At 36.2% G+C, this 26426-nt stretch overlaps 1 protein-coding gene across 2 annotated transcripts; it reads right to left on the bottom strand.

Moving 5' to 3' along the window:
* Positions 1 to 2669: 2669 nt before the first annotated feature.
* Positions 2670 to 25868, bottom strand: LOC106073165 (chitotriosidase-1-like). Of its 2 annotated transcripts, XM_056032254.1 has the most exons (11): positions 25803 to 25868; positions 25532 to 25661; positions 24973 to 25030; positions 23855 to 24014; positions 18351 to 18600; positions 15578 to 15702; positions 13125 to 13260; positions 11434 to 11580; positions 10689 to 10805; positions 3708 to 3832; positions 2670 to 2825 (listed from the first exon to the last, which is right to left on the bottom strand). In XM_056032254.1, the coding sequence occupies exons 2-11, from the start codon at positions 25553 to 25555 to the stop codon at positions 2804 to 2806; spliced, it is 1164 nt and encodes a 387-aa protein (XP_055888229.1). In that variant the 5' UTR covers positions 25556 to 25661; positions 25803 to 25868; the 3' UTR covers positions 2670 to 2803. The 2 variants fall into 2 exon arrangements, with proteins under 2 accessions (XP_055888229.1, XP_055888230.1); XM_056032255.1 differs by lacking the exons at positions 2670 to 2825; positions 3708 to 3832 and adding an exon at positions 9742 to 9940.
* Between the last annotated feature and the right edge of the window lie 558 nt (positions 25869 to 26426).

The raw sequence follows: 26426 nt of genomic DNA on the forward strand, positions 1-26426 counted from the left end.
GAGACAGGAAATCGGTCTCTCATTTACAGTAAAACTAGTAGTAAATCCTTTTAGAGTTTCTAGCATGATATGTTTTAAAAAATATTAAACAGAAAAGAATGGATAGAAGCAGCAATCTTTTGGATATCTATATTGGTCTATCTAACATTTAGTTCAGCAAGACAACGTAATTGTTAGCATGCATACATCCTTCCATCATTTATTAACCAATAATGTATATAATAAATAAATATGAAATATTATGTACGAATTTTACACAGCAAAATTTTTAGAATTTTTTCATATGTTTCTGTGTATTAGTTAAACTCTTGCGTTTATATATAGGTCATAAAATGGTCTAAACAAAGTGCTGATGGATGTAATGTGTTCAGTACCAAAAAATTGGTTTTGATTTTTCTAGTTATATAAAAACTCTATTAAAAGTAAAACAGGTAAAACAAAGAAATGTACCAAGATCAAAAAAATTAAATTTTATGAAAAAATAGCACAAAAAAATGTTTAATTTGTTTATACATTTTGTATATTGATAAAATTTAAAATCCCTTAAGTAAGTGTATGCCATTGTAAATATTAACTGTAGAAAATGATTTATTTTGGAATAAAATGCAAAATTTTCTTATAAAAACGCATATAGAGTTCTCTATGTCTTTGTACTACAAAAATATAAAACAGAAAGGTCATCTCTTTAAAGGTACATAACTGTTGGAAAAAATGTCATTTATTTTTAATTTCTTTAAGTATTACTAAATTTAGGATTTTTAAGGTTAAATATATTTTTAGCTTTAAAAATATTCTTTCTTTTAATAACAATGTTTTAAACATATAAAATGTTTTTATTCTTAAAGAAATGAATATTTTAAAGCATTATTTGAAAAATACTTAGTTAAAAATTGTAGATTTATGTTTCAGGAGGAAATTAAATTTAAAGTATGTATTTAGAAACTAAAATTGGAAAATTCTTATGTGTCTTATGGCACTTGCGTTGACCAATGGCTTTACATGCTAAAGGTACAGAGATCGATACTCTAAATGGTATACTTTTTTTTTATTATTTTTAAACAAATAGATAAAAACTGCATTTAATGTAATATATAGTGAGAGTCATGACATACTGATTTTATTTAAATATATATGCTGTATTCAAAAACTAAAATTGGAAAATTCTTATGTGTCTTTTTTTCACTTGCGTTGACCATTGGCTTTACAATATATATAATATATAACAAATAAATATGAAATATTATGTACGATATTCCTCCCGATTTGTTGTAAGTGTATACACTGCACAATTTTTAGACTTTCTTATATGTTTTTATGTATTAATCAAACTCTTGCGTTTATATATAGGTCATATAATGGTGTAAACAAAGTGCCTATGTTTAGTTATTGAGTGTACATTGTTTTTTTTTTATTTTACTAGTTATAAAAAAACTCTATTAAAAGTAAAACAAGACAAAGAAATGTATTAAGATTAAAAACGTTAATTTTTATGAAAAATTAGTAAAAAAATTATTTTTTTTTGTTATATATTTTGTAAATTGATAAAATAAAAAATCCCTTAAGTAAGTGTATGCCATTGTTAACATTAACTGTAGACAATAATTTTTTTTTGGTAATAAACTGCAGAATTTTCTTATTAAAACTTATATAGAGTTCTCTATATGTCTTTGTGTACTACAAAAATAAAAATATGTATTTTATTTTTAATTTCTTTTAGTATTACTAAATTTAGGATTTCAAAGGTTAAATTTCTTGTTAGTCTTATATATATTCTTTTTTTTAATAACAATGTTTTAGAGTTGGTACTGTATGAGCTGTATTGTCATAAGAGATGCTGGATATGTAAAATCCTGTCGGCTAGTCTTAATGGATTTTAAAGTATTAATAATATTTCTTTCTTTAAAATAGGTAAGCATTAAAAACTTCTTAGCAGAGACGTCATGATTGTAAGAGGGGGTGGTGGTGGAGTAAGCGAGCGCGATGTCTCTGGATCACTCTAAACTGAACTTGCAAAAGTACGTGTATTGTTGTTAGGGAGGCTGAGCGGTAAAGTGCTTGACTTTAAATCAAAGGTACTGGGTTTGAATCTCGGTGAAAAGTGGAATTATTATTTTCGGGACCCATGGTTGCCTTAGGGCTCACCCAGCTCTAACGGGTACATTAACATTAGTTTGGGAAAATATGTCTTCGCTGTTCTGGCCACATGACAGCCTCGTAAGACGTGGGCCATTAAAAAAAAACAGATCTTCAAAGGGGTATCTAGGTGTTGGTTTTCCTTGCTGCCTTTTGGCGCTCAGTAAACACAACTCTGCCCGAGTCGGGTGTCGAACCTCGAGCCCACTTCCAGGTAGCTAAGCCAAGCCAAGTTCAAGTGCACTTGGCCTCTCGACCACGCTTCCCACATTTAATAGGTAGTTTATATAACAGTAACACACTAAGCGCTTTTATCACTGTCACAATGTATGTAGATTTTATTATTGTGCTTGTAAGGTATCATGTGATTTTTATGTTGAAGCAGGTGACAATAAATACCTCGTGTAATTAACTGGCTCTACAGAAGATTCTATTCCAGCAAATCATTTTATATGTTCAATTTGTATGGGAAATGGATACACTAGTATCATAACATGATTGCTTCTAGTAACTTTTTTTCAACCCAAAGAAACTCATAAGACAATCAGTTTTATTATATTGTTTTTAAACTAATGGACACTAGCATACAAATCGTGTATGTTTATTTATTTTTGTTTGAATCTATATCTGTCCACATATTATCTCCCCTTTTCTCCTTCTCTTTATGTCTTCATTGATCTATTAAGGTTTTTCTGAAAGAAAAAGAATGAAATATTTGTATTGCTTATTGTACACACAACTTTATTAGCAATATACACATTTTTTTAAGATAGATAGATAGATAGATAGGTATGTATGCAGATAGATAGATAGATAGATAGATAGATAGATAGATAGATAGATAGATAGATAGATAGATAGATAGATATGTATGCAGATAGATAGATAGATAGATGGATAGATAGATAGATAGATAGATAGATAGATAGATAGATAGATATGTTTGCAGATAGATAGATAGATAGATAGATAGATAGATATGTTTGCAGATAGATAGATAGATAGATAGATAGATAGATAGATAGATAGATAAATAGATAGATAGATAGATAAATAGATAGATAGATAGATAGATAGATAGATAGATAGATAGATAGATAGATAGATAGATAGATAGATAGATAGATAGATAGATAGATAGATAGATAGATAGATAGATAGATAGATAGATAGATAGATAGATAGATAGATAGATAGATAGGTATGTATGCAAATAGATAGATAGATAGATAGATAGATAGATAGATAGATAGATAGATAGATAGATAGATAGATAGATAGATAGATAGATAGATCAACTGGCTATTCAGTGAAGCAGCAAAATTCCTAATATTAATTGGCTATACCATAACCTCTGTTAAGTGTATCCATGACAACGTATATTCAAATGTCAACAAGTGAAATAAAAAACAAAAAGGGAGACAATACTTCCTTTATACAGCTGAACAACCTTTGTAAGAGAGACTTTTTTTTTTTTGCTTTTTATAACTAATAAACAAAAGACCACTCACCTCCCCCCCCCCCCCCCGAAAAAAATCCTGGCTAAGCAAAAAAAAAATGTCTAATCTCATTACCCGCACTCCTCATTTATAGCTCTCATAAGAGGAAATTTTCCTTTAGCGCATAGTCCTTTAAAATCATCTGCTGACAAGTCTAAAATTTCAAATCCGGCTAATTCATTCTTTATAATATATTTTACCTGAAACAAAAAACAATATATTAGGAGTCTACTTACAGTGCATGCCTGTAAAACTGATGCCCATTTAGGACGGGTTAAGTCAGAGTTTATTAGAATAAATAAAATAGTATCACAAGGTTAAAAAAATCATTGACGTCTTCATAAGTATTCTTATCGTTCTCATCTCTCAAAAGATTACCATTACATCTACCACACCTTGGCCTTTGATCATTACGTAATGCGGGTATATGCGCAAAATAATATTAACATCCCCTACATCAGATAGAAACAATATAACTAAATACAACCCCCGCTTTAGAATATATCAACTTATTTATATATATTATTAGATTTCTCAACAAGTATGAAGAGAGTAGGGAAATACTATAAACACTATAATAACAGTGAAAATAGCATTCTAAATAATCATATTTCTATATTAGATGAAATGGATGCCTAAAGTTAAAGCTTTATCAGCACAATTAAATAACGATTAAGGAAAAATATTTAATCGGGGTTGAAATGGCCAGGGTTGAAATGACCGGGTATGAAGTGACCGGGGTTGAAATGGCCGGGGTTGAAATGACCGGGAATGAAGTGACCGTTGATAAAGCGACCGAGAAAGACATTGGATGATTTTTATTTGAAACCTTAGAATTTAGCTTAGAAATATCTTTGAAATTTAAAATAAATTATTTTATTTAGTAATAATTCTTTTTCATTCAAAAGCTTCACATCTATGGCGGATAACTATTAATAGCTAGTACCCGGTGACCGAGCCTCGCTCAGTTAAATGATTTGTTGAGGAAGCATAAGAGATATTTTTCCGAGCATATTTTGGAATCACATTTTTGTAGTAACCAATCAGGAACCGACTTTCAATCCGAAGAACTGTTTTTATGTTCTATTAGTTTTAAACGTCATTGTACAATGAGACTTTTAATAGGAAGTCTCGTAAGTGCGCCTACAGTCTATAAAACCACTTGCTCGAGTCGTTTTACATTGCAGTTTCAGCGTGCAAGTATAGATTCATTTTGTTAGAAGATCTTGGCACTGAAACGTCTTAAACGGTCGAAACAGGACGTTTTAACGCAGCCGTTTAGGTGGGAAACTTTTTTTGGTAAAAGTGTTTTAGCCACATTATCTATATTCCTTTAAAAATGTCTATAAAAGATTGATACATATATTATGTTTTATATGTGTTTAGTCTAAGCGTAATTTTTTTAAAGAATAAATAGTTATTATTTATTAATTAAGTTTGGGATTCAAGTTTGTTGAGTAGTTAGTATGTCTCTAGCACATCGTGTGTCTGGGCGTGAGTGAATTGTGTTGGGAGTTGGCAGTGCGTTGGGGGTGTGTAAGGCAGGACAATCGATACGATATGTCCCCAGCACATTCCTCACGACCAGACATCCATTCCAAGTTGGCAGTATACGTTCATAATATTGTTATAAACCTGGTGGTGGCACAGATGGGGGTTGTGGTGTGTGTGTAGTCAGCCGACGCAAATCGCCCCAGGCCAACGGTTGACGAGCGGTCAACCGTGACGAGCTACGACGGTCAACCGAGACGAGTTAACAACATGAAGGTTCGAGTAGGATCGGCGTTGTGAACAGAGCTCAGGAGCGTCCCAGAATGGTCGAGCGACGTTCTGCCCGGTTCTAGAAGGCCAGCAGGGACCCTATATAAAGAGCGAAGGTATCAGAGACGAGTCAGTCACAACTTACCGATCTACAGTTCGTTACAACGGCTCAGTACAGGTCCGAGACGAGACAGAGAGACCAGTGCAAGATTTGATACCGCGGAGAGATATTTGTACAGTCTTGGGTTACGTGCTGCCAATTGTACAGTATTGGCTGTTATTTATTGACATTAAATTATTACGTTATTTTGAAGCCCAGAGTTGTCAAGTTCTTTAAGTTGGTGGTGTCGTTTGGTGCAATTTGCAGCGAGCCTAGATAGGGAGATTCGTAACAACTGGTGTCAGAAGTGGGATCGGATCTGCTATGGCTACTACGAAAACGCTAGACCAACTCCTTGTGAAGGAACTGAAGGAAGAGCTCCGTGGTCGAGATCTGAAGACGAGCGGCAACAAAGAAACCTTACAAGCACGCCTTCGGGAAGAACTGGTGAAGGAAAAAGAAGATCCGGACACATATCTTTTCGAAGTCGAACCGGACTTGCTGGAACAGCTCACCGGTAGAATGCAGCAACAGATCACCAGTAGCAAACAGGAGCAGATGGCAGCTATGAACCTCGGTGCAAGGGAGAAACACTTTCGGAAAGGTAGTACCATCGCTGGTTGCCATGCTCTTGAGATGATAAGAAACTGTAGCAGTGAAAACCCCGTCGAAAGACTCGAGTCCAGTGAACCGCAGGTTACTAAATTTCTGACAGAAGTCAAAACGATATTGTCGAAAGAACAGTACACCAAAGCAGAACAATTCCTCAAAGAGTTTTCTGACATATTGCCATCTGATGAAATGGACTTTGGGCGGACAAATCTAATCCAGCATCGAATAGACACAGGAAACACTAGGCCTATACGACAGCAACCACGTCGCCTGCCGCTAGCAAAACACCAAGAAGCTATGGACATCATAGAACGGATGAGGCAGCAAGGGGTTGTTGAACCATCCAATAGTCCATGGTGTTCACCAATCGTCTTGGTAAAGAAGAAAGATGGATCCACGAGATTTTGTGTCGACTATAGATTATTAAATGACGCCACACACAAGGACAGCTACCCGCTTCCTAGGATTGACGACACATTGGATACACTTGCTGGGTCACAGATCTTTTCCACCCTTGACCTGAAGAGCGGTTACTGGCAAGTAGGACTACACCCCGAGGACAGAGATAAAACGGCCTTCTCTGCTGGTAATGGTCTCTGGCAATTTACCGTGATGCCTTTTGGACTCTGCAACGCCCCAGCCACCTTTGAAAGACTAATGGAGCATGTGTTAAGAGGACTCAACTGGACTACGTGTCTTGTCTACTTAGATGACATTATCGTCATAGGCAGAACGTTCGAGGAACATCTCGCAAACCTGAAGGAAGTATTCGAACGAATCAGAAACGCTGGCATGAAATTGAATCCTAAGAAGTGCTCCTTGTTCAGAAGGAGCGTCAAGTACCTTGGGCACATCGTGTCGAAGGAAGGAGTCAGCACAGACCCGGATAAAGTTGAAGCCGTAAATGAATGGCCGATCCCCGCTAATATCCAGGAGTTAAGAAGCTTTCTTGGACTCTGCACGTACTACAGACGTTTCGTACCAAACTTCTCTAGCCTCTGTAGCGCCCTTTATCAATTGACAGAACCGAAGCGGCCGTTTATTTGGACAACGGAATGCCAGGAGGCCTTTGAGCGACTTAAAAAGGCTCTTGTTTCATCACCCATTCTGGCCTACCCGATACCAGGCGGGACGTTCATACTTGACACCGATGCGAGCAATACTGGAATAGGCGCTGTCTTATCCCAAAAGGTAGATGGAACTGAGAGGGTTATAGCTTACTTTAGTCGGAGATTGTCGAAAGCCGAGAGAAACTACTGTGTCACAAGACGTGAGCTACTGGCAGTTGTGGATGCCATACAACATTTCCACAAATACTTATATGGGCAAAAATTCACCCTTAGGACAGATCACGCTGCTCTTCAATGGCTGTTGTCATTTAAAAATCCTGAAGGACAAGTCGCCAGGTGGATTGAACGTTTGCAAACCTATGACTTCGAGACACAGCACCGAAAAGGCCAAACTCACCAGAATGCTGACGCGCTGTCTCGACGGCCTTGCAGAATGGAATGTAAACACTGCAGCAAGGTTGAAGAAAAGGGGGGTATCCTTGATTGCCAACGTCTTGGAGTACAAGCTTGTGGATCATGGTCCGACGAAAGAATCCGAGAAGACCAGTTAAACGATGAAGATCTGGCTCCCATTCTGCTTATGAAGGAAGACGGACAAAGACCGGAATGGCATCACCTTTCTGATAAAGGAGCTGCTACCAAGGCATATTGGGCGCAATGGGACTCACTGACAATTGACAACGGAGTTCTCAAGAGGGTCTGGGAAACCGCAGATGGAGAAAGCAATCGCTTGCAGCTGTTGCTGCCTAAAGTAAGAGTTGCCGAGGTGTTGCAAGAAATCCATAATAATTCTAGTGGGTCACATTTAGGTGTCAACAAGACCCTTGAAAAAGTACGCCAGCGGTTTTACTGGTTCGGCTACCGGGATGATGTAGAAGAATGGTGCCGAAGGTGCGATGCGTGTTCAGCAGCAAAGGGCCCGCACAGGAGAACGAGGGGACGTATGCAGCAATACAACGTCGGTAATCCCTTTGAACGAATAGCGATCGATGTAGCCGGACCATTCCCTGAGTCCCAAAGAGGAAACAAGTACGTTCTAGTAGTGATAGACTATTTTACTAAGTGGCCTGAAGCGTATGCGATACCAAACCAAGAAGCCACCACCATAGCGGAAACACTTGTGGAGAATTGGATTAGCCGATTTGGTGCTCCCAGGGAGTTACACTCCGACCAAGGCCGAAACTTCGAATCCAAGATCTTTCAAGAGATGTGCCAGGTACTCGGCATCGAAAAGACACGTACAACCCCTCTTCACCCCCAGTCAGATGGAATGGTGGAACGTTTTAACCGAACACTGGAACAACATCTTTCAAAGGTCGTCGATGAACGTCAAGAGGACTGGGACACTTATATACCAATGTTCCTTATGGCATATAGAGGGTCGATTCACAACACCACCGGTTACACTCCAGCAAAGATGTTGTTCGGCCGAGAGCTGCAACTACCATGTGACTTGCTATTCGGGATCCCGGGAGATGTGCCAGCCTCCTCAACAGACTATGTCGCAAATCTCCGAAAACGGATGGAGAAAACTCACGCTCTAGCCCGCAGAAACATCAAGATCAACAGTGACCAGATGAAGACAAGGTACGACAAACGGGCCAATGCCGCTGGGTTTAAGGAGAACGATCTGGTGTGGCTTTACAATCCACAAAGACGAAAAGGCAAGTCCCCAAAACTTCAAACAGACTGGGAAGGACCCTACCGCGTGATAAAAAGAATCAACGATGTCGTGTATCGAATACAGAAGAGCCCAAGGTCCAAACTGAAGGTCGTCCACATCGACAGACTCAACAAGTACTATGGTGAAGCTGGATCTGCCCGGGACGGACAGATCTAAGGAGGGGGCAGTGTTATAAACCTGGTGGTGGCACAGATGGGGGTTGTGGTGTGTGTGTAGTCAGCCGACGCAAATCGCCCCAGGCCAACGGTTGACGAGCGGTCAACCGTGACGAGCTACGACGGTCAACCGAGACGAGTTAACAACATGAAGGTTCGAGTAGGATCGGCGTTGTGAACAGAGCTCAGGAGCGTCCCAGAATGGTCAAGCGACGTTCTGCCCGGTTCTAGAAGGCCAGCAGGGACCCTATATAAAGAGCGAAGGTATCAGAGACGAGTCAGTCACAACTTACCGATCTACAGTTCGTTACAACGGCTCAGTACAGGTCCGAGACGAGACAGAGAGACCAGTGCAAGATTTGATACCGCGGAGAGATATTTGTACAGTCTTGGGTTACGTGCTGCCAATTGTACAGTATTGGCTGTTATTTATTGACATTAAATTATTACGTTATTTTGAAGCCCAGAGTTGTCAAGTTCTTTAAGTTGGTGGTGTCGTTTGGTGCAATTTGCAGCGAGCCTAGATAGGGAGATTCGTAACAATATAGTCGACTTATTAAAACATTTTATTCGTTGGGGTGGGGGTGGGTGATAGAGAAAGTCTAAATCGCTACGCCTACCTACAAAAATCAGTGTCTACCAAGCAGTGATTCTCAACCAAGGACAAAATTCACCTTTTATTGCTAAAACACATTACTAACATAGGGCGCAGTGGCTGAGTGGTTAAGTGCTCGGCTTCCGAACCTGGAGTCCTGGGTTCGAATCTTCGTGAAGACTGGGATTTTGAACTTCGGGATTTTTAGGGCTACCAACTCTAATGGGAAAAGTAAAGGCGGTTGGTCGTTGTGCTGGCCACATGGCACCCTGCTTGTTAACCGTTGTCCATAGAAACCAATGATCATCATCTGCCCCATAGATCACAAGGCCTGAAATGGAAACTTTACTTTTGTTTTACATTACTACCACACATACACTGAGAGACTAAGAGAAAAGGGGAGTAAGAGAGAGAGAGAGAGGGGAAGAACGGAGAGATACAGATACGATTGAGATGGGGGGGGGTAGAGAAAGTCTAAATAGTAATAGGTGAGGTATTCCATGGTCTACTTCAGTCGTTACGACTATGGCTCATCTCGTAGACCACTATTTTCGTGTGACTGTGGAGCCCTATTTTGGAGAGGCATTGCTGTCCACAAATACCGTATGTTAAGCTGGCATACGCTTTGATGATATAGGAGCCAGCCTTTTTTTCTTATGAAACGCTTTTCTTCCAGAGCTGAGGCCCATGTTTTTTTTCGCTGTCCATAGCTTTCTTGGTCACCGTCTCCGCGTAGTTCGATCTAGGGCTATGTCTTCCCAATGGTCAGTATCAATGTACACGTTTTTGAGGTCCCATTTGATTACATCCACCTAACGGAAGTGCTGGCGACCAATTTTTCTTGAGCCAGACGCGAGCTGCCCGTAAAGAATGACTTTCGGGATAATAATCTATTAAGGGAGATAATCAAGTAAAAAAAAAAAAGAAGGTAAAAACCTATCACAGTGATTAATACAAAGAAAAAAAAATTTAACAGTCTTCCGATACCACAAGTAGGCAAATGCCGATTAGTTATCAGCGCATTGATGAAGCTTCCGTGGGATGCTCTTATGTTAATGCGTATTTACGAAAAGAAATACCTTCTCAGCTATACTGATCTCGTCATCAAAATAAACCACGATTCGATCCTGCCTAAAGATTGGGCAGTCATCAAACACTCTTGTGATATTGCCACCTTTATGCATCAATTCACACACCTGAAATAAAGCGTAAAATATATACTTGTTTTAACTTTATAAAAAGCATAAAATATGCATAGGCACACGTAAGAATATCCATAGGTCTTAATTATTTTAAATTCAGTCGAAGAAAGACTATGGTACATCTCGAAAACTTTTTTGTGTGACTTTTGAGCCCTATTTTGGAGAGACACTCCCGTCCACATATATCGCAGGTTAAGGTGGCTTTCTCTTTGGTGGTAGAGGGGCCAGCCATTATTTTAGTAATTACGCAAGTCTATAACGTATATTGATTTGATAAAAGTAATACTCTTTTTTTTGGCTTGTATAACATTATTGATATTTCAACCGGGCACAGTCTTCAATTTCGAAGATGTAGAATTACTGCACTTATTCACATGACCATACTAGCCTAGTTGCGACATACGTCAAGACCTATCAACACCTGATTGGATTGGTCCTAAATGAACTGTACATATTATCCAAAAAATTAAAGCCAACATATACACTCTGAACAATTGATTTAAAGGTGCACTCAATGGTTGTAAAATAAATCTATATTATGATTCTAGTTTTTTTTAAAACCCATCTTACCTTATCATTATTACAAGGTTCCTGGTTTGAGTGGTAGGAAAAGAATACTTACTGCTCCGTAATTATCGTGTTTGATCCAACCAAAATCTACTGCCGTGAAAGAGCTGTATTCATAGAAAAATGTTGGCATTAGATACAGACTTATGATTGTCTTTTCTTTGATTCCGCCTTTCGCTATTAGAGCGTTGACATTGTAGTCCTGTAAACAGAAATCGTTTAAATGAACATTCAGGGCTTTTTATGCGACTGACATTATAAGTACCACAGAAATAAGAATAAATCTTAAAAGATTTCAGATAAAATCAAGTACTTTCAATTTTGTATACATCAATAAGTAGGCATTACTTTTTCTTTGAATTCAACGTATATATATTTCAATTATCACACCTACATAGACGCACATTTAAAGTCTTGCATTCAACCCATTTGTGCAGAATTTACTAGGATAAGAGAATTGACACATATTTTGATATGCACAATATGTATAAAAGGAAAAAGAAAGATTTAAAAAAGAACTATAATTCCACAACATTTTTTTTACTTATACATGAAAACTTCAAATGATTTCTCCATGATCAATGATGTTGACTCTTTTTATTTTTTAATGACATCTGTTTATCTGTCTGATAATTTTGTTACAACAAAATAATATTATAATATTATAATCACAAATTTCAGTATTAAAAAGACAAAATGATGAACTGACCAAAGAATTCGGTGATATTAAAAGGTTTGGAAATAAATGACTGAGAATTAAATGACTAGAGATTAAGAATAAAAGGCTAAATAAGATTAAGATTGACTGGATTGACGAAACATCAGTTCGGAACATAAACCAAAGAACTTGTTCTGAAGTAAGGGATAAGAGTTAACCAAGAACATGCACTGAGAGCTGCAAATAGCTAACTCAGGCAACTAACTAGTTAACTCTTTCATTGCGGTATTATTCTAGGGGAATAACTTTGCAAGCACTAGCAAGTGAGGTGTTACTCTTAGAAAATAACTTGGTATACAATACTCAGAAAGACACAAGGATAGAGGCGTCTTTCTAATTCCATATGCTAGGAAAAATTCGTACAAGCGCTTTTTCTTCCCTAGTGCCGTTACAGAATGGAATGGGTTGCTTGAATCAGGCAGGTAAACCAACGACTTAGCAGAGTTTAAGTCACTGATTATCATGCATGACTAGATTAAAACATGAAATGCGTTGGACATTATTAACTTCTTCTTTGAAGTAATGTCTGAAATCTTTAGGAGAAAATTAGAAATGTAATTTAAAAGGTTAAATCTTTTAGTAAATCTCGATTTTTTTTCATGAATTTTTTTTATATATATTTCCTTTTTCTGTACTCAGTTTTAACTCACAAAAAAATATTTTTTTAATAGTTTATTTTATTTATTACAACTTGTATTCAATTCATTTTCCTATTTTAAAAAATCTAATATGTTAGATTACATAATAAAATAAGAAAGTTAGTTATAGTACACCTACCCCCTACATTTTACTTCATCCCGGAAAACCTTTTTTTTTTCTAATCAAGACAATGCGCATGGAAAGAGTTAATATAAAAGTGTTAAACTGAGCGAAACATCACATGGCATTTCCTAATACGTTGTCTTTTTATTATTTTCTCATTTCTAGAATATTCTGAGTATAACCCCCCCCCCTTTTTTCTATTCTAGCACTCTCTTAATACTAGTAAACAATAATATGAAATGTAAATTGTTAATGGTTAAACGTACAATGCTTCGATCGTCCGTTGTATTGTTAATACTGTAAACTTTAGAATGGTGCATGCTAGAAATAGACATATTATATCTAGGTCCAAGTCTTTGTGAATAATACGCCCAGGCATCCATGATTACAAAATCCGAATGTCTGAAAGTAATTATGAAAAAAAAAAGATTTAATTGCATAATTCATTATAAATAAAAGATGGCATACTGTAGCAGGTTTTGTCTTGCAGTGGTAGATGGCTGGGTGACTTCGGTAAATGGCTCAGGAGATGTCTGAGAGTCTTGTATGGTTGCATTCAATGTAACTGACAAACACAATCACAAGAATAAGTGAAGAACTAGGTCCAGACTGTTGGATATCTTGTAACAACATTTAATCCGTAACTACAGTCAGAAATCGATGCTATCACCTTGAAGTCTTAATACCAACTTATAAGAAGTAACATAAACGAACTAAGCCTCACCGCTCATGACGTCAATAAATGTTGAGTTTCAAAGTCCTTCAACTATGGTGCGTGGCTACTATAAGTGCCTAACAGTTGCTCCGAATTCATCCGCCCATGGTTCCGCTGACTTCCGCTGCTTGTTAGGTAATGCACATAAACCGTCAGGTTTTGATTTTTTTTTTAACACGAATGTATTATCTTTACTTATCTTTACTTATCTTTACTTATCTTTACTTATCTTTAAAACTACAAACTACCAACAACTGTAATGGACCTCATTCACCAATCGTAAACAAACGACATTTAACCACGTGATTCTCTAACTCTTCTATACAAATTTTTATTAATTTTTAATACACAATGGCTATCACGTGACAATTTTTTTCCCGTTGTTTTATAAACATTATCACGTGAATAAATGTTTGTTTGTTTACGACTGGTGAATGAGGTCCATACTACTATCCACATAAAAATGTTCCATCTCTCAAAATTATATCAGACGTGACTGGCAGAAATACTGTTAACAACACAGATCTTTCCAGAAATGTAGCTTAGTCTTCACTCGTCACAGTTGACTGCTCGTCTAACGCTGGGACGACATCACGACTTATGAAATAGCAGCGAATTATTGTTCTTAACTGCCTACAGGTTGCTACGTTGAAGGTCAGTGTTCAGGCCGTGTGGTTGTCAAAAGAGTTGAGCCAAATGCTTTTCAAACTCTTGGCTTGTAAGACTGCTTAAACAAACCGTTCTGTCTGGAAGAGATTCAAGTCATTGTCTATGTAAGACATTGCTAGTTACGATGTATCTGGTAGTCAGGATGCATGGACTAAAATATATGGCCGAAGGCCGAGCACACCTGAACCCACGCCATTTTTTTCCTGTTTTACCAAGCTAAACGTGCAGGACTCGCCATTATCGTAACGGTCCCTTGAGGAACGGCGCATTGATTTTCGACAGGAACGTGGAAGCTCTTTCAACTCCGCACCGTGCAATAGGAAAACTCTCGCATACCCTTGGACACTCCCACAGGAGTCTTATTTTGCAATTCATTTAACCTAATCACGTCCTCAAGTGATCGTTTCCACCTGAAGGCAACGGTTGAGTCAGAATAGCGTACTACTAGGCCTACTGTAACGATGTGCCTCGGTTGGGTTGTGTATTTGTAACAGCTGGCAACACACACACACAATTAGCCTTATCCGCATCACCGCTAGAGTTATAACAATATCAATGTCAAAAGTATTTAAAAATAAAGGGGGAAGGGGTACTGGTAAAAGAAAACACTATCTACCCAGGCACCAAATCAACCTGTGTAGCCGATGTTGAACGCTAGTTTTAATGTCAAGTAGCCTGTTTCTGTATGTATTGTGTTAATTAACTCTTTCTCTCCTAATTGACGATGACATCGTTGATTTGACCTTGTTAAAATTGAAATAATGTTAAATTTTATAAACTTAACTATGAACATGGAAAGTTGTTTATTTTTCAGAGTTGTGTTCAATAAGACACATGTGACTTATAAAAGGGACTACTTCAGCTTATACCACCACTTAAGTCAAGTACAATTTTCTTTCTCATATTCGATACCAAACAAAAAATATAAATACCAATAGTCATTTATCTAATGGGTTATTGTCTTTTTTCATTGATTCTTGTGTTTTGAATAAAAAGAAATCATTGTGCAAACCTTCAGCTTGATCCGAGATTGAGAGTGGGAGAAATGACGTGTTAAAAAAGTTTTACCAGACAGACAGAGTGAGTTGATATAAGCTTGTTTAAAAAGAAAATCAATTTTCTGATTTCACTGGCAAATAAACAAAGGTAATAATAATACAACAGAGATTATTTTTACCAAACAATCAACAAGGCAGAAAAGTTATTTGGAAAATGAAACAGTAGAAAAATAGATTAGTTGCACGTTTACACACGCAGCCAAGGCTGGACCTAAATTATTGAATAGAAATACTAAGTGATCATCAGTTCAATCTCTTCAAATTAAAAAGAAATTACCTGTATATCCTAGACACGTTGTATAATTGGTTGACGCCTTTTTTCCTGTCATCAATACGTCCAAACAGTAACAGTTTAGGTTTGCCTGACCGCCTAGAGTCCGCTTTTAAATCTTTTTGTAGATCCTTTAAATAAAAGAAAAATGTAACAAATTCCTACAAATGATCCTTCTTCCCTAGTGGTAGGGAATCGAATGGGTTGCCTGAATCAGCTAGGAAAACCAACGGCTTCGCAGAATTTAAGTCATTGATTAACATGCATGTATAGATTGACACAGGGCACGTATCCCGAATTGGGGACGAACGTATGCAAAAAGGCATCTATGCATGACTAAATTATCATATGAATACGAAGGACGTAACTATCTTCTTTTTTTAAATAACGTGTAATCTTTAAGATAAGAAAATATTTTAAAATGTTCGGCTTCTTTTGTTTCTATCAAGATCTCTAACTCTGCAGATTCGTTACCATGGGCGCCCGCAGGGGGTGCAAGGTGGTGAACTTGCACCCCCCCCCCTCTTGGAATCTGAGCATCCAAATTCAAGCCTCTTTTTTTTTTTTGCACCATCAGATCAATTAAAATCTAAGTAGCAACTGAACAAATAGTGCTTCCACTGGTGACTGAAGTACAGTTGTAGTTGACTAGCCTAGGCTTAGAAATTGATGGCTGACCATGTACGTGCACCCCTCTGAATTCTGAAGAGCCAACTTTTAGCCAGTTTTGTTACACCTTCAAATCAATTAACTTCTGCTAGGAAGCAACTTAACATGCAGGGCTTCCACTGAAATAAAGTTAATAAGGATAAGCTATTATTGTAATAAACAAGAAAAGGCTAATCTGCAATTCATGTCCGACCATGTGCGCTTTATTAGTGGGTAGCAATTCAAAATTCTGTAGCACGTTAGTCGTGACGATTTGTTTTCATTAGCACACATTATAGTCATCATTCTATTTAGTAAAAGCCTAAAATATGAAAATTTTTTTTTTGGAGGAAACATCCATGCCTTGATATATGTGAAAGTTTCTTTGAACATGATTGAAGAGTACAGTGATCCTTGTACATGTATTTACGTCTTGCGGAGTTGCGGGCATTGTTAGCGCTCAATAAAATAGCAGGTTAAACATATCCACCAGTTTACGATAGAAGAGATGTAAGAAAGTTCTTTCCATAGCACCCGAGTTTAAACGTCGATTTGTATCTACAGAGCACTGAAAGCAGCAAGAAACCAAAATATACGAGCAGTAGCCGCATGAATTAACTTCGTTTTCTTGGTATTTCAGTAATGAAAATGCAGATATCTCAGGCACTAAATAGATGTGTTTGAGCGTTAAATTTGTTGATGGCGACTGTATTCGAGAAGAATTCATTGTTTTTGTCACTGTTCTTCAGAGAGACACATTGCATGTATCTAACGTCATTGTCAGCGAATACATTATGTACAGTCTAGACATGGACAAGCTACTCGGCCAAGGCTACAATGGCTGCCCCCCTGATGGCTAGCATTCAGAATTGTGTTTAGGCTAGGATTCGTGAATAAATATCCAAAAGCAGACCTACTCCGTTGCGTGGCCCACAGACGTAAACTTGTTATCATTGACCTGAATGACGTTTCAGATAGACGTAATGCGTAATGCTGTTAATGTCATCCAAAAGATTATCGAAAGGGTTGGTGTTAAATTTACCTCTTTTGTGTGAGACACAATAGACAGAGAAATACGAATTCATTCGCGCTTTAAGTCACAACTTTGAGAAGATCTTTGACTGTTTGGCGTATTGAAAAATAACGGTTGTTAGTGAAACCAGATAAACTGCATATCTGTGATCAGTGCCTGCTTCTCATGTGTTTCTGATTTGTCTTATAATTGTCGTCAATAATTCATCTGTTCTTGAACCAGTTACCGTGATGTTACAGTCTTTCTGTCTTAGCATAAGTGGCCGCTTAACAGCTTATCATCAGTCACATGGCATAATCAAAAACCAACTTGACCATGCTGAGGAACACTTCAGGTATGGCATATTGAATAATGCGACGCTGCTGGCAGACAAACTGGGTATTGAGTTGATGCTGCCGAAAATTTACAGACGACAGACATACTGAGCAAAAACCACATGTTTGGACTTCAAGATTATTCCAGAACACGGCTTTACATTCCGCATCTTGATGATTCGTTAGTTTCTTCATTAACATCTCGCTTTTCAAGCAATACTAATGCTCAGTTCAACCTGTTTTGTTTACATCCTAAAACGATGCAAGAACTACCAGATAAGAGTTCGTCGCCGGCTTGTCCATCGCGACGAGAAATAATTCAATAGAAAAGTTATTGACAGTTTTGGCAGCGTTTGCATTGCTTATTTGATCGACCGTTGGGATGCACTGGCCACACGGATAAACTTACCAAGTGTATAGTAAATACTTTGTTCACATGTTGTTGTTTCTTATTTCATGAACCAAGTATTTACAGTGAACTTAATATCGCATACGTATGAGGGCGAGGGGAGCACCACTTCTTTGAGCCATAGGTGGCAACTTGCACTCCTCTGCAAAAAATCCTGCGGGCACCCATGATTGTTAGTAATAGTTTTAAAATTGATTGCTACGACTCCAATGTTACTTTTCAAAAAAATAATGGGAGTGACTTTGGCTAGTGGTTTATACATTTATTTGAGATAGATTGGTTGTATCGGCTAGAGGTGCCAGCATCAAAATAATCTATAGTCCTGATGTGACAGTGCATCCTAGTTTACTAATGAATAATAATTAAGAAACTGACCTCAATAAAATCTGCCCAACGCTCTATATCGTAAATATTTTTACGCCTTACAAAACCCATTCCTACGTCCACTTCCACTCCATCAAATCTGTTCTTTCGTAAGTATTGTATGAACATCGGAATGAATTTAAGTCTTTTGGCTGGCGTTCTATACATCTCAAAAAAATTTTTGGAGCCCACAGAGTTATAGAATGTTAACAAAACTTTCATATTTGGGTTTTCTGCTTTAGCACTCCACATCCATGGATAGCTGAAATAGCAACATATGACACAAAATATGAATAGATTATGAAGAAAATGTCCCATATCTTTGAAATACACAAACCAGTAAGAAATATTGAGGGTGGGGGGTGCATTATAATTACCATTTTTTTCTTTGTTCTTAAAGTTATTATTTTTTTTAAAGCATTCCCAATTTTAGCTTTGGTATTGTTCTTTATGTTCATAAGGAATAAAGTCCCACGAAATATAATAAAAAGAATAGGCTATATAAAAAATACTATTTTACATGATCTAGAAATAATAATAGATTGGGTCAGATTCAGGGATTTAAAATAGATTTTTAATTGTTTTTAGATAATTATGAGTAATCAAAGGATTATAAATTGGAAATCTTTAGACTAATGTTTATTTAGTCCTCCCACCCAGGGCCGATCTAAGGCATAGACAAACTAGGCAGCCGCCTAAGGCATCCAATTGATGGGAGCCTCGCACAGGACTAAAAAAAAATTACAGATTTAAAACATAGTAGAGCCTCTATGAATATATGATTATAATCTAACTCTGTCTCTATTACGACTATGTTTGCTAGACTACCTCTGTCTCTACTATGACTATACCATTATAATCTAACTCTGTCTCTACTATGACTATACCATTATAATCTAACTCTGTCTCTACTATGACTATACCATTATAATCTAACTCTGTCTCTACTAAGACTATACCTTTATAAACTACCTTTGTCTCTACTATGACTCTATGTTTACTAGTCTAACTCTGTCTCTACTATGACTCTATGTTTACTAGTCTAACTCTGTCTCTACTATGACTCTATGTTTACTAGTCTAACTCTGTCTCTACTATGACTCTATGTTTACTAGTCTAACTGTGTCTTTACTATGACTCTATGTTTACTAGTCTAACTCTGTCTCTACTATGACTCTATGTTTACTAGTCTAACTCTGTCTCTACTGTGACTCTATGTTTACTAGTCTAACTCTGTCTCTACTATGACTCTATGTTTACTAGTCTAACTGTCTCTACTATGACTCTATGTTTACTAGTCTAACTCTGTCTCTACTATGACTCTATGTTTACTAGTCTAACTCTGTCTCTACTGTGACTCTATGTTTACTAGTCTAACTCTGTCTCTACTGTGACTCTATGTTTACTAGTCTAACTCTGTCTCTACTATGACTCTATGTTTACTAGTCTAACTCTGTCTCTACTGTGACTCTATGTTTACTAGTCTAACTCTGTCTCTACTATGACTCTATGTTTACTAGTCTAACTGTCTCTACTATGACTCTATGTTTACTAGTCTAACTCTGTCTCTACTATGACTCTATGTTTACTAGTCTAACTCTGTCTCTACTATGACTCTATGTTTACTAGTCTAACTCTGTCTCTACTATGACTCTATGTTTACTAGTCTAACTGTCTCTACTATGACTCTATGTTTACTAGTCTAACTGTCTCTACTATGACTCTATGTCTACTAGTCTAACTCTGTCTCTACTATGACTCTATGTTTACTAGTCTAACTGTCTCTACTATGACTCTATGTTTACTAGTCTAACTGTCTCTACTGTGACTCTATGTCCACTAGTCTAACTGTGTCTCTACTATGACTTTATGTTTACTAGTCTAACTCTGTCTCTACTATGACTCTATGTTTACTGGTCTAACTCTGTCTCTACTATGACTCTATGTTTACTGGTCTAACTCTGTCTCTACTATGACTCTATGTTTACTAGTCTAACTCTGTCTCTACTATGACTCTATGTTTACTAGTCTAACTCTGTCTCTACTATGACTCTATGTTTACTAGTCTAACTCTGTCTCTACTATGACTCTATGTTTACTGGTCTAACTCTGTCTCTACTATGACTATGTTTACTAGTCTAACTGTGTCTCTACTATGACTCTATGTCTACTAGTCTAACTCTGTCTCTACTATGACTCTATGTTTACTAGTCTAACTGTGTCTCTACTATGACTCTATGTCTACTAGTCTAACTCTGTCTCTACTATGACTCTATATTTACTAGTCTAACTCTGTCTCTACTATGACTCTATGTTTACTAGTCTAACTCTGTCTCTACTATGACTCTATGTTTACTAGTCTAACTGTCTCTACTATGACTCTATGTTTACTAGTCTAACTCTGTCTCTACTATGACTCTATGTTTACTAGTCTAACTCTGTCTCTACTATGACTCTATGTTTACTAGTCTAACTCTGTCTCTACTATGACTCTATGTTTACTAGTCTAACTCTGTCTCTACTATGACTCTATGTTTACTAGTCTAACTCTGTCTCTACTATGACTCTATGTTTACTAGTCTAACTGTGTCTCTACTATGACTCTTATGTTTACTAGTCTAACTCTGTCTCTACTATGACTCTATGTTTACTAGTCTAACTCTGTCTCTACTATGACTCTATGTTTACTAGTCTAACTCTGTCTCTACTATGACTCTATGTTTACTAGTCTAACTGTGTCTCTACTATGACTCTATGTTTACTAGTCTAACTCTGTCTCTACTATGACTCTATGTTTACTAGTCTAACTCTGTCTCTACTATGACTCTATGTTTACTAGTCTAACTCTGTCTCTACTATGACTCTATGTTTACTAGTCTAACTCTGTCTCTACTATGACTCTATGTTTACTAGTCTAACTCTGTCTCTACTATGACTCTATGTTTACTAGTCTAACTCTGTCTCTACTATGACTCTATGTTTACTAGTCTAACTCTGTCTCTACTATGACTCTATGTTTACTAGTCTAACTGTGTCTCTACTATGACTCTATGTTTACTAGTCTAACTCTGTCTCTACTATGACTGTATGTTTACTAGTCTAACTCTGTCTCTACTATGACTCTATGTTTACTAGTCTAACTCTGTCTCTACTATGACTCTATGTTTACTAGTCTAACTCTGTCTCTACTATGACTCTATGTTTACTAGTCTAACTGTCTCTACTATGACTCTATGTTTACTAGTCTAACTCTGTCTCTACTATGACTCTATGTTTACTAGTCTAACTCTGTCTCTACTATGACTCTTATGTTTACTAGTCTAACTCTGTCTCTACTATGACTCTATGTTTACTAGTCCAACTCTGTCTCTACTATGACTATGTTTACTAGTCTAACTCTGTCTCTACTATGACTCTATGTCTACTAGTCTAACTCTGTCTCTACTATGACTCTATGTTTACTAGTCTAACTGTCTCTACTATGACTCTATGTTTACTAGTCTAACTGTCTCTACTATGACTATATGTTTACTAGTCTAACTGTGTCTCTACTATGACTCTATGTTTACTAGTCTAACTCTGTCTCTACTATGACTCTATGTTTACTAGTCTAACTCTGTCTCTACTATGACTCTATGTTTACTAGTCTAACTCTGTCTCTACTATGACTCTATGTTTACTAGTCTAACTGTCTCTACTATGACTCTATGTTTACTAGTCTAACTCTGTCTCTACTATGACTCTATGTCTACTAGTCTAACTCTGTCTCTACTATGACTCTATGTTTACTAGTCTAACTCTGTCTCTACTATGACTCTATGTTTACTAGTCTAACTCTGTCTCTACTATGACTCTATGTTTACTAGTCTAACTGTGTCTCTACTATGACTCTATGTTTACTAGTCTAACTGTCTCTACTATGACTCTATGTTTACTAGTCTAACTCTGTCTCTACTATGACTCTATGTTTACTAGTCTAACTGTCTCTACTATGACTCTATGTTTACTAGTCTAACTCTGTCTCTACTATGACTCTATGTTTACTAGTCTAACTCTGTCTCTACTATGACTCTATGTTTACTAGTCTAACTCTGTCTCTACTATGACTCTATGTTTACTAGTCTAACTGTCTCTACTATGACTCTATGTTTACTAGTCTAACTCTGTCTCTACTATGACTCTATGTTTACTAGTCTAACTCTGTCTCTACTATGACTCTATGTTTACTAGTCTAACTCTGTCTCTACTATGACTCTATGTTTACTAGTCTAACTCTGTCTCTACTATGACTCTATGTTTACTAGTCTAACTGTGTCTTTACTATGACTCTATGTTTACTAGTCTAACTCTGTCTCTACTATGACTCTATGTTTACTAGTCTAACTCTGTCTCTACTATGACTCTATGTTTACTAGTCTAACTGTGTCTCTACTATGACTCTATGTTTACTAGTCTAACTCTGTCTCTACTATGACTCTATGTTTACTAGTCTAACTCTGTCTCTACTATGACTATGTTTACTAGTCTAACTGTGTCTTTACTATGACTCTATGTTTACTAGTCTAACTCTGTCTCTACTATGACTCTATGTTTACTAGTCTAACTCTGTCTCTACTATGACTATGTTTACTAGTCTAACTGTGTCTTTACTATGACTCTATGTTTACTAGTCTAACTCTGTCTCTACTATGACTCTATGTTTACTAGTCTAACTCTGTCTCTACTATGACTCTATGTTTACTAGTCTAACTCTGTCTCTACTATGACTCTTTGTTTACTAGTCTAACTCTGTCTCTACTATGACTCTGTGTTTACTAGTCTAACTCTGTCTCTACTATGACTATGTTTACTAGTCTAACTGTGTCTTTACTATGACTCTATGTTTACTAGTCTAACTGTGTCTCTACTATGACTCTATGTTTACTAGTCTAACTCTGTCTCTACTATGACTCTATGTTTACTAGTCTAACTCTGTCTCTACTATGACTCTATGTTTACTAGTCTAACTGTGTCTCTACTATGACTCTATGTTTACTAGTCTAACTCTGTCTCTACTGTGACTATATGATTATAATCTAACTCTGTCTCTACTATGACTCTATGTTTACTAGTCTAACTCTGTCTCTACTTTGACTCTATATTTATTGTCTAACTGTCTCTACTATGACTCTATGTTTACTAGTCTGTCTCTACTATGACTCTATGTTTACAAGTCTGTCTCTACTATGACTTTATGTTTACTAGTCTAACTGTCTCTACCATGACTCTATTTATACTAGTCTAACTCTGTCTCTACTAAGACTCTTATGTTCACTCTGTCTCTACTACTGAAATTGCGATATATGAATTTCAGCTATTTATCGATTTAGATATAGACGGGATCAGGTTTTTAATTAGTTGCGTAATTTTATTTTCGTTTCCTTCTTCTTTTTTTCATTTGGGCCACAAAATTCACTTCACCTAAGGTCTCCAATGATTTTAGCCGGCCCTGTTCCCACCCATAAAAACGTACTTACATATCCGAGACTTGCCGGTCTACGTGTAGAGCATTATAGTCATAATCAACGAACTTGATTTTAAGATAGGGGCATAAGGAAGTATCAATATCCGCAGTGTCTACCTTCAACTGTCTCATTGACTTTGCGAGGAAGGTGCACACTATTTTGTCACAGTTCTCTAGCACAAATAATTTAAGCAAATGTTTAAATAAATTTCAAACTTTGTGATTTTCATGAGAATGCTAAATAAATCAACACCAGAGTTAATAGTGTCTCTTGATGTATCTGTCAACCAACGATTGAGAAGATATGTGAAGTATTTTTTTTAAATTAGAGACAGCTCTTGCGTTACACTTTTTAAAATTACAAAGCTTATATAAACTCACTCTGTCTTTCTGTCTGTCTGATAAAAAATTTGAATACGTTATACACACATTTCTCGGATTAAAAGTTAAAATTTTGCAAATTTTTCATTGGCGAAGACAAAAGACAAATCAATAATTAATTGGCCAATAAATTACTGATAATTGTTTATTTTCTTTGATAGCAGCAACGAAAATTAGTCATTCAGTATTCACAGATATGGCTAAATTTGAAGTTTAGTCCCCTTAGATAATTATACACGTTATTTCTTCAACACCCATTCTTGGATCGAATCGAAAATTTAAACAATTATTGTTGTACCAAAAAAAATCAATTATTTCAATAATCAATAAAAAAATTGAACAAATAGTCAATTATGTATATCTAAATAGATATCTGGTTTATATCGAATTAGGGGAATAAATTCTACATTATTGAGAGTTGTTAATTTGGAGTTCTTTACCTTAGATAAGCAATGTTTTTTTTTTTGTTTTTTATGTATATTTTTATATTTTGTGTTTTCATTAGTTATGTATTAATTATGATAAGCAAAGATAAATTTAGTGGTCCAAACAAATGAAAATTCATTTTGACTACAATTGTCCACCTAAACATTACTACTATAAAATAAAACCACAATAGAGACGTAATCACTAATAACATTCTCATCCACAAAATTTAATAATATATAGATAGATATAGATACATAATTTAACCCTTTCACACCTAGAGCTCCATGAAATATAGGACAAAGCAAATTATCCAAGACTTACCTGAACTCAAACGTACAAGAGTTAAGAAGAAAAAAGAAATGATTCCAGTCTTCATCTTCTACAAACAAATTAAGATAAAACATGAATTTTGAAAATCGAAGCTATAAAATAAGGCTTAATAAGAGAAACATTTGATATTGGGAAAAAGCTAAAAAAAAAAAAACACAGACATTTTGGGTTAAGTAAGTCCAGATAGTACAAAATCTCACAGTCGCACGTGACAGGATTCTTGGCTTGATATTGTGTACGTTTCTTTAAGTCAAAACTGTACAACTGTTGCAAACACTGTTAGTAGATTCGTGAAAGGACGCCATGCCAGTGTATTGTTGCCAAATGAACACTTTATGTTGCGTCTGTTCTATTTATGTGAATGTTTCGTTGTGTTGTCTTTATATGAGAAAAAAGTCCCACAAAGAATCTCCATATGGATCAATGAATCAGTCTTAGTCTTAGTCTTAGTCCTTTGTTAACAAACTGAATACAATTAAGAAAAAAAATTCGTCAAACCCTACAGTGGCATACACTTACTTAGCTATAACTCAGTTTGTGTGCTACTTACTTTAATATTAGGTACCAAAATCATCTACAGTAGGTACATGTCTTCTTTAGTAGCTTCTTTCTATAACTTTGTATCCTCTTCATTGGCTGACCAGTTGCACTGATTTTAAGATCATCACTCCCTAATTTTGCTTTAGAAAAAAAAAGATGATGCAATCATTAAAATAATCATATATATATATATATATATATATATATATATATATATATATATATATATATATATATATATATATATAACATTCAAGTGGAAATAAATCTTTTAGTTATACTCCCATTTATGTTGTCTCCCTTTGATTTCGAGACCAACGATGAGTACAATGAAATAACTTTTTTTAAAAAATAGATATTATTTTTTTTTACAATTGCGTATAAATAAAAGAAGTCATACTACCAGTGGCGTCACAAGGGTCGGTGTCAGCCGGTAAGAACCGCAGCCTTACAAATTGGAGGGGCCAATTTAATGGACACTTGCGAGACCTCACTTCTACATATTTTTACAGTAATAATTATTATTGTTAATTTGATCATTATTTAAAGGGAAATAGCCGCCTTGGAAATATTAAACAAATTTGGCTTTTTTTTTTATAGAAGCATAATTTGTATACGCTATGATAAGTCATTTAATTCGTTTTAAGCCAGAGCACTAACATTGAAGCTGGGCTCATAATGTATACTTCCCAGACGTGTTCCTTAACGGAACACTTCGCACATTTAGTGTATTTATCGGAACACTTCGCACATTCAGTGTATTTATCGGAACAATTCGCACATTCAGTGTATTTATCGGAACACTTCGCACATTCAGTGTATTTATCGGAACAATTCGCACATTCAGTGTATTTATCGGAACAATTCGCTCATTCAGTGTATTTATCGGAACAATTCGCACATTC

Source organism: Biomphalaria glabrata, chromosome 6 (assembly GCF_947242115.1).
Source record: "Biomphalaria glabrata chromosome 6, xgBioGlab47.1, whole genome shotgun sequence".
Classification (NCBI taxonomy): domain Eukaryota; kingdom Metazoa; phylum Mollusca; class Gastropoda; family Planorbidae; genus Biomphalaria; species Biomphalaria glabrata.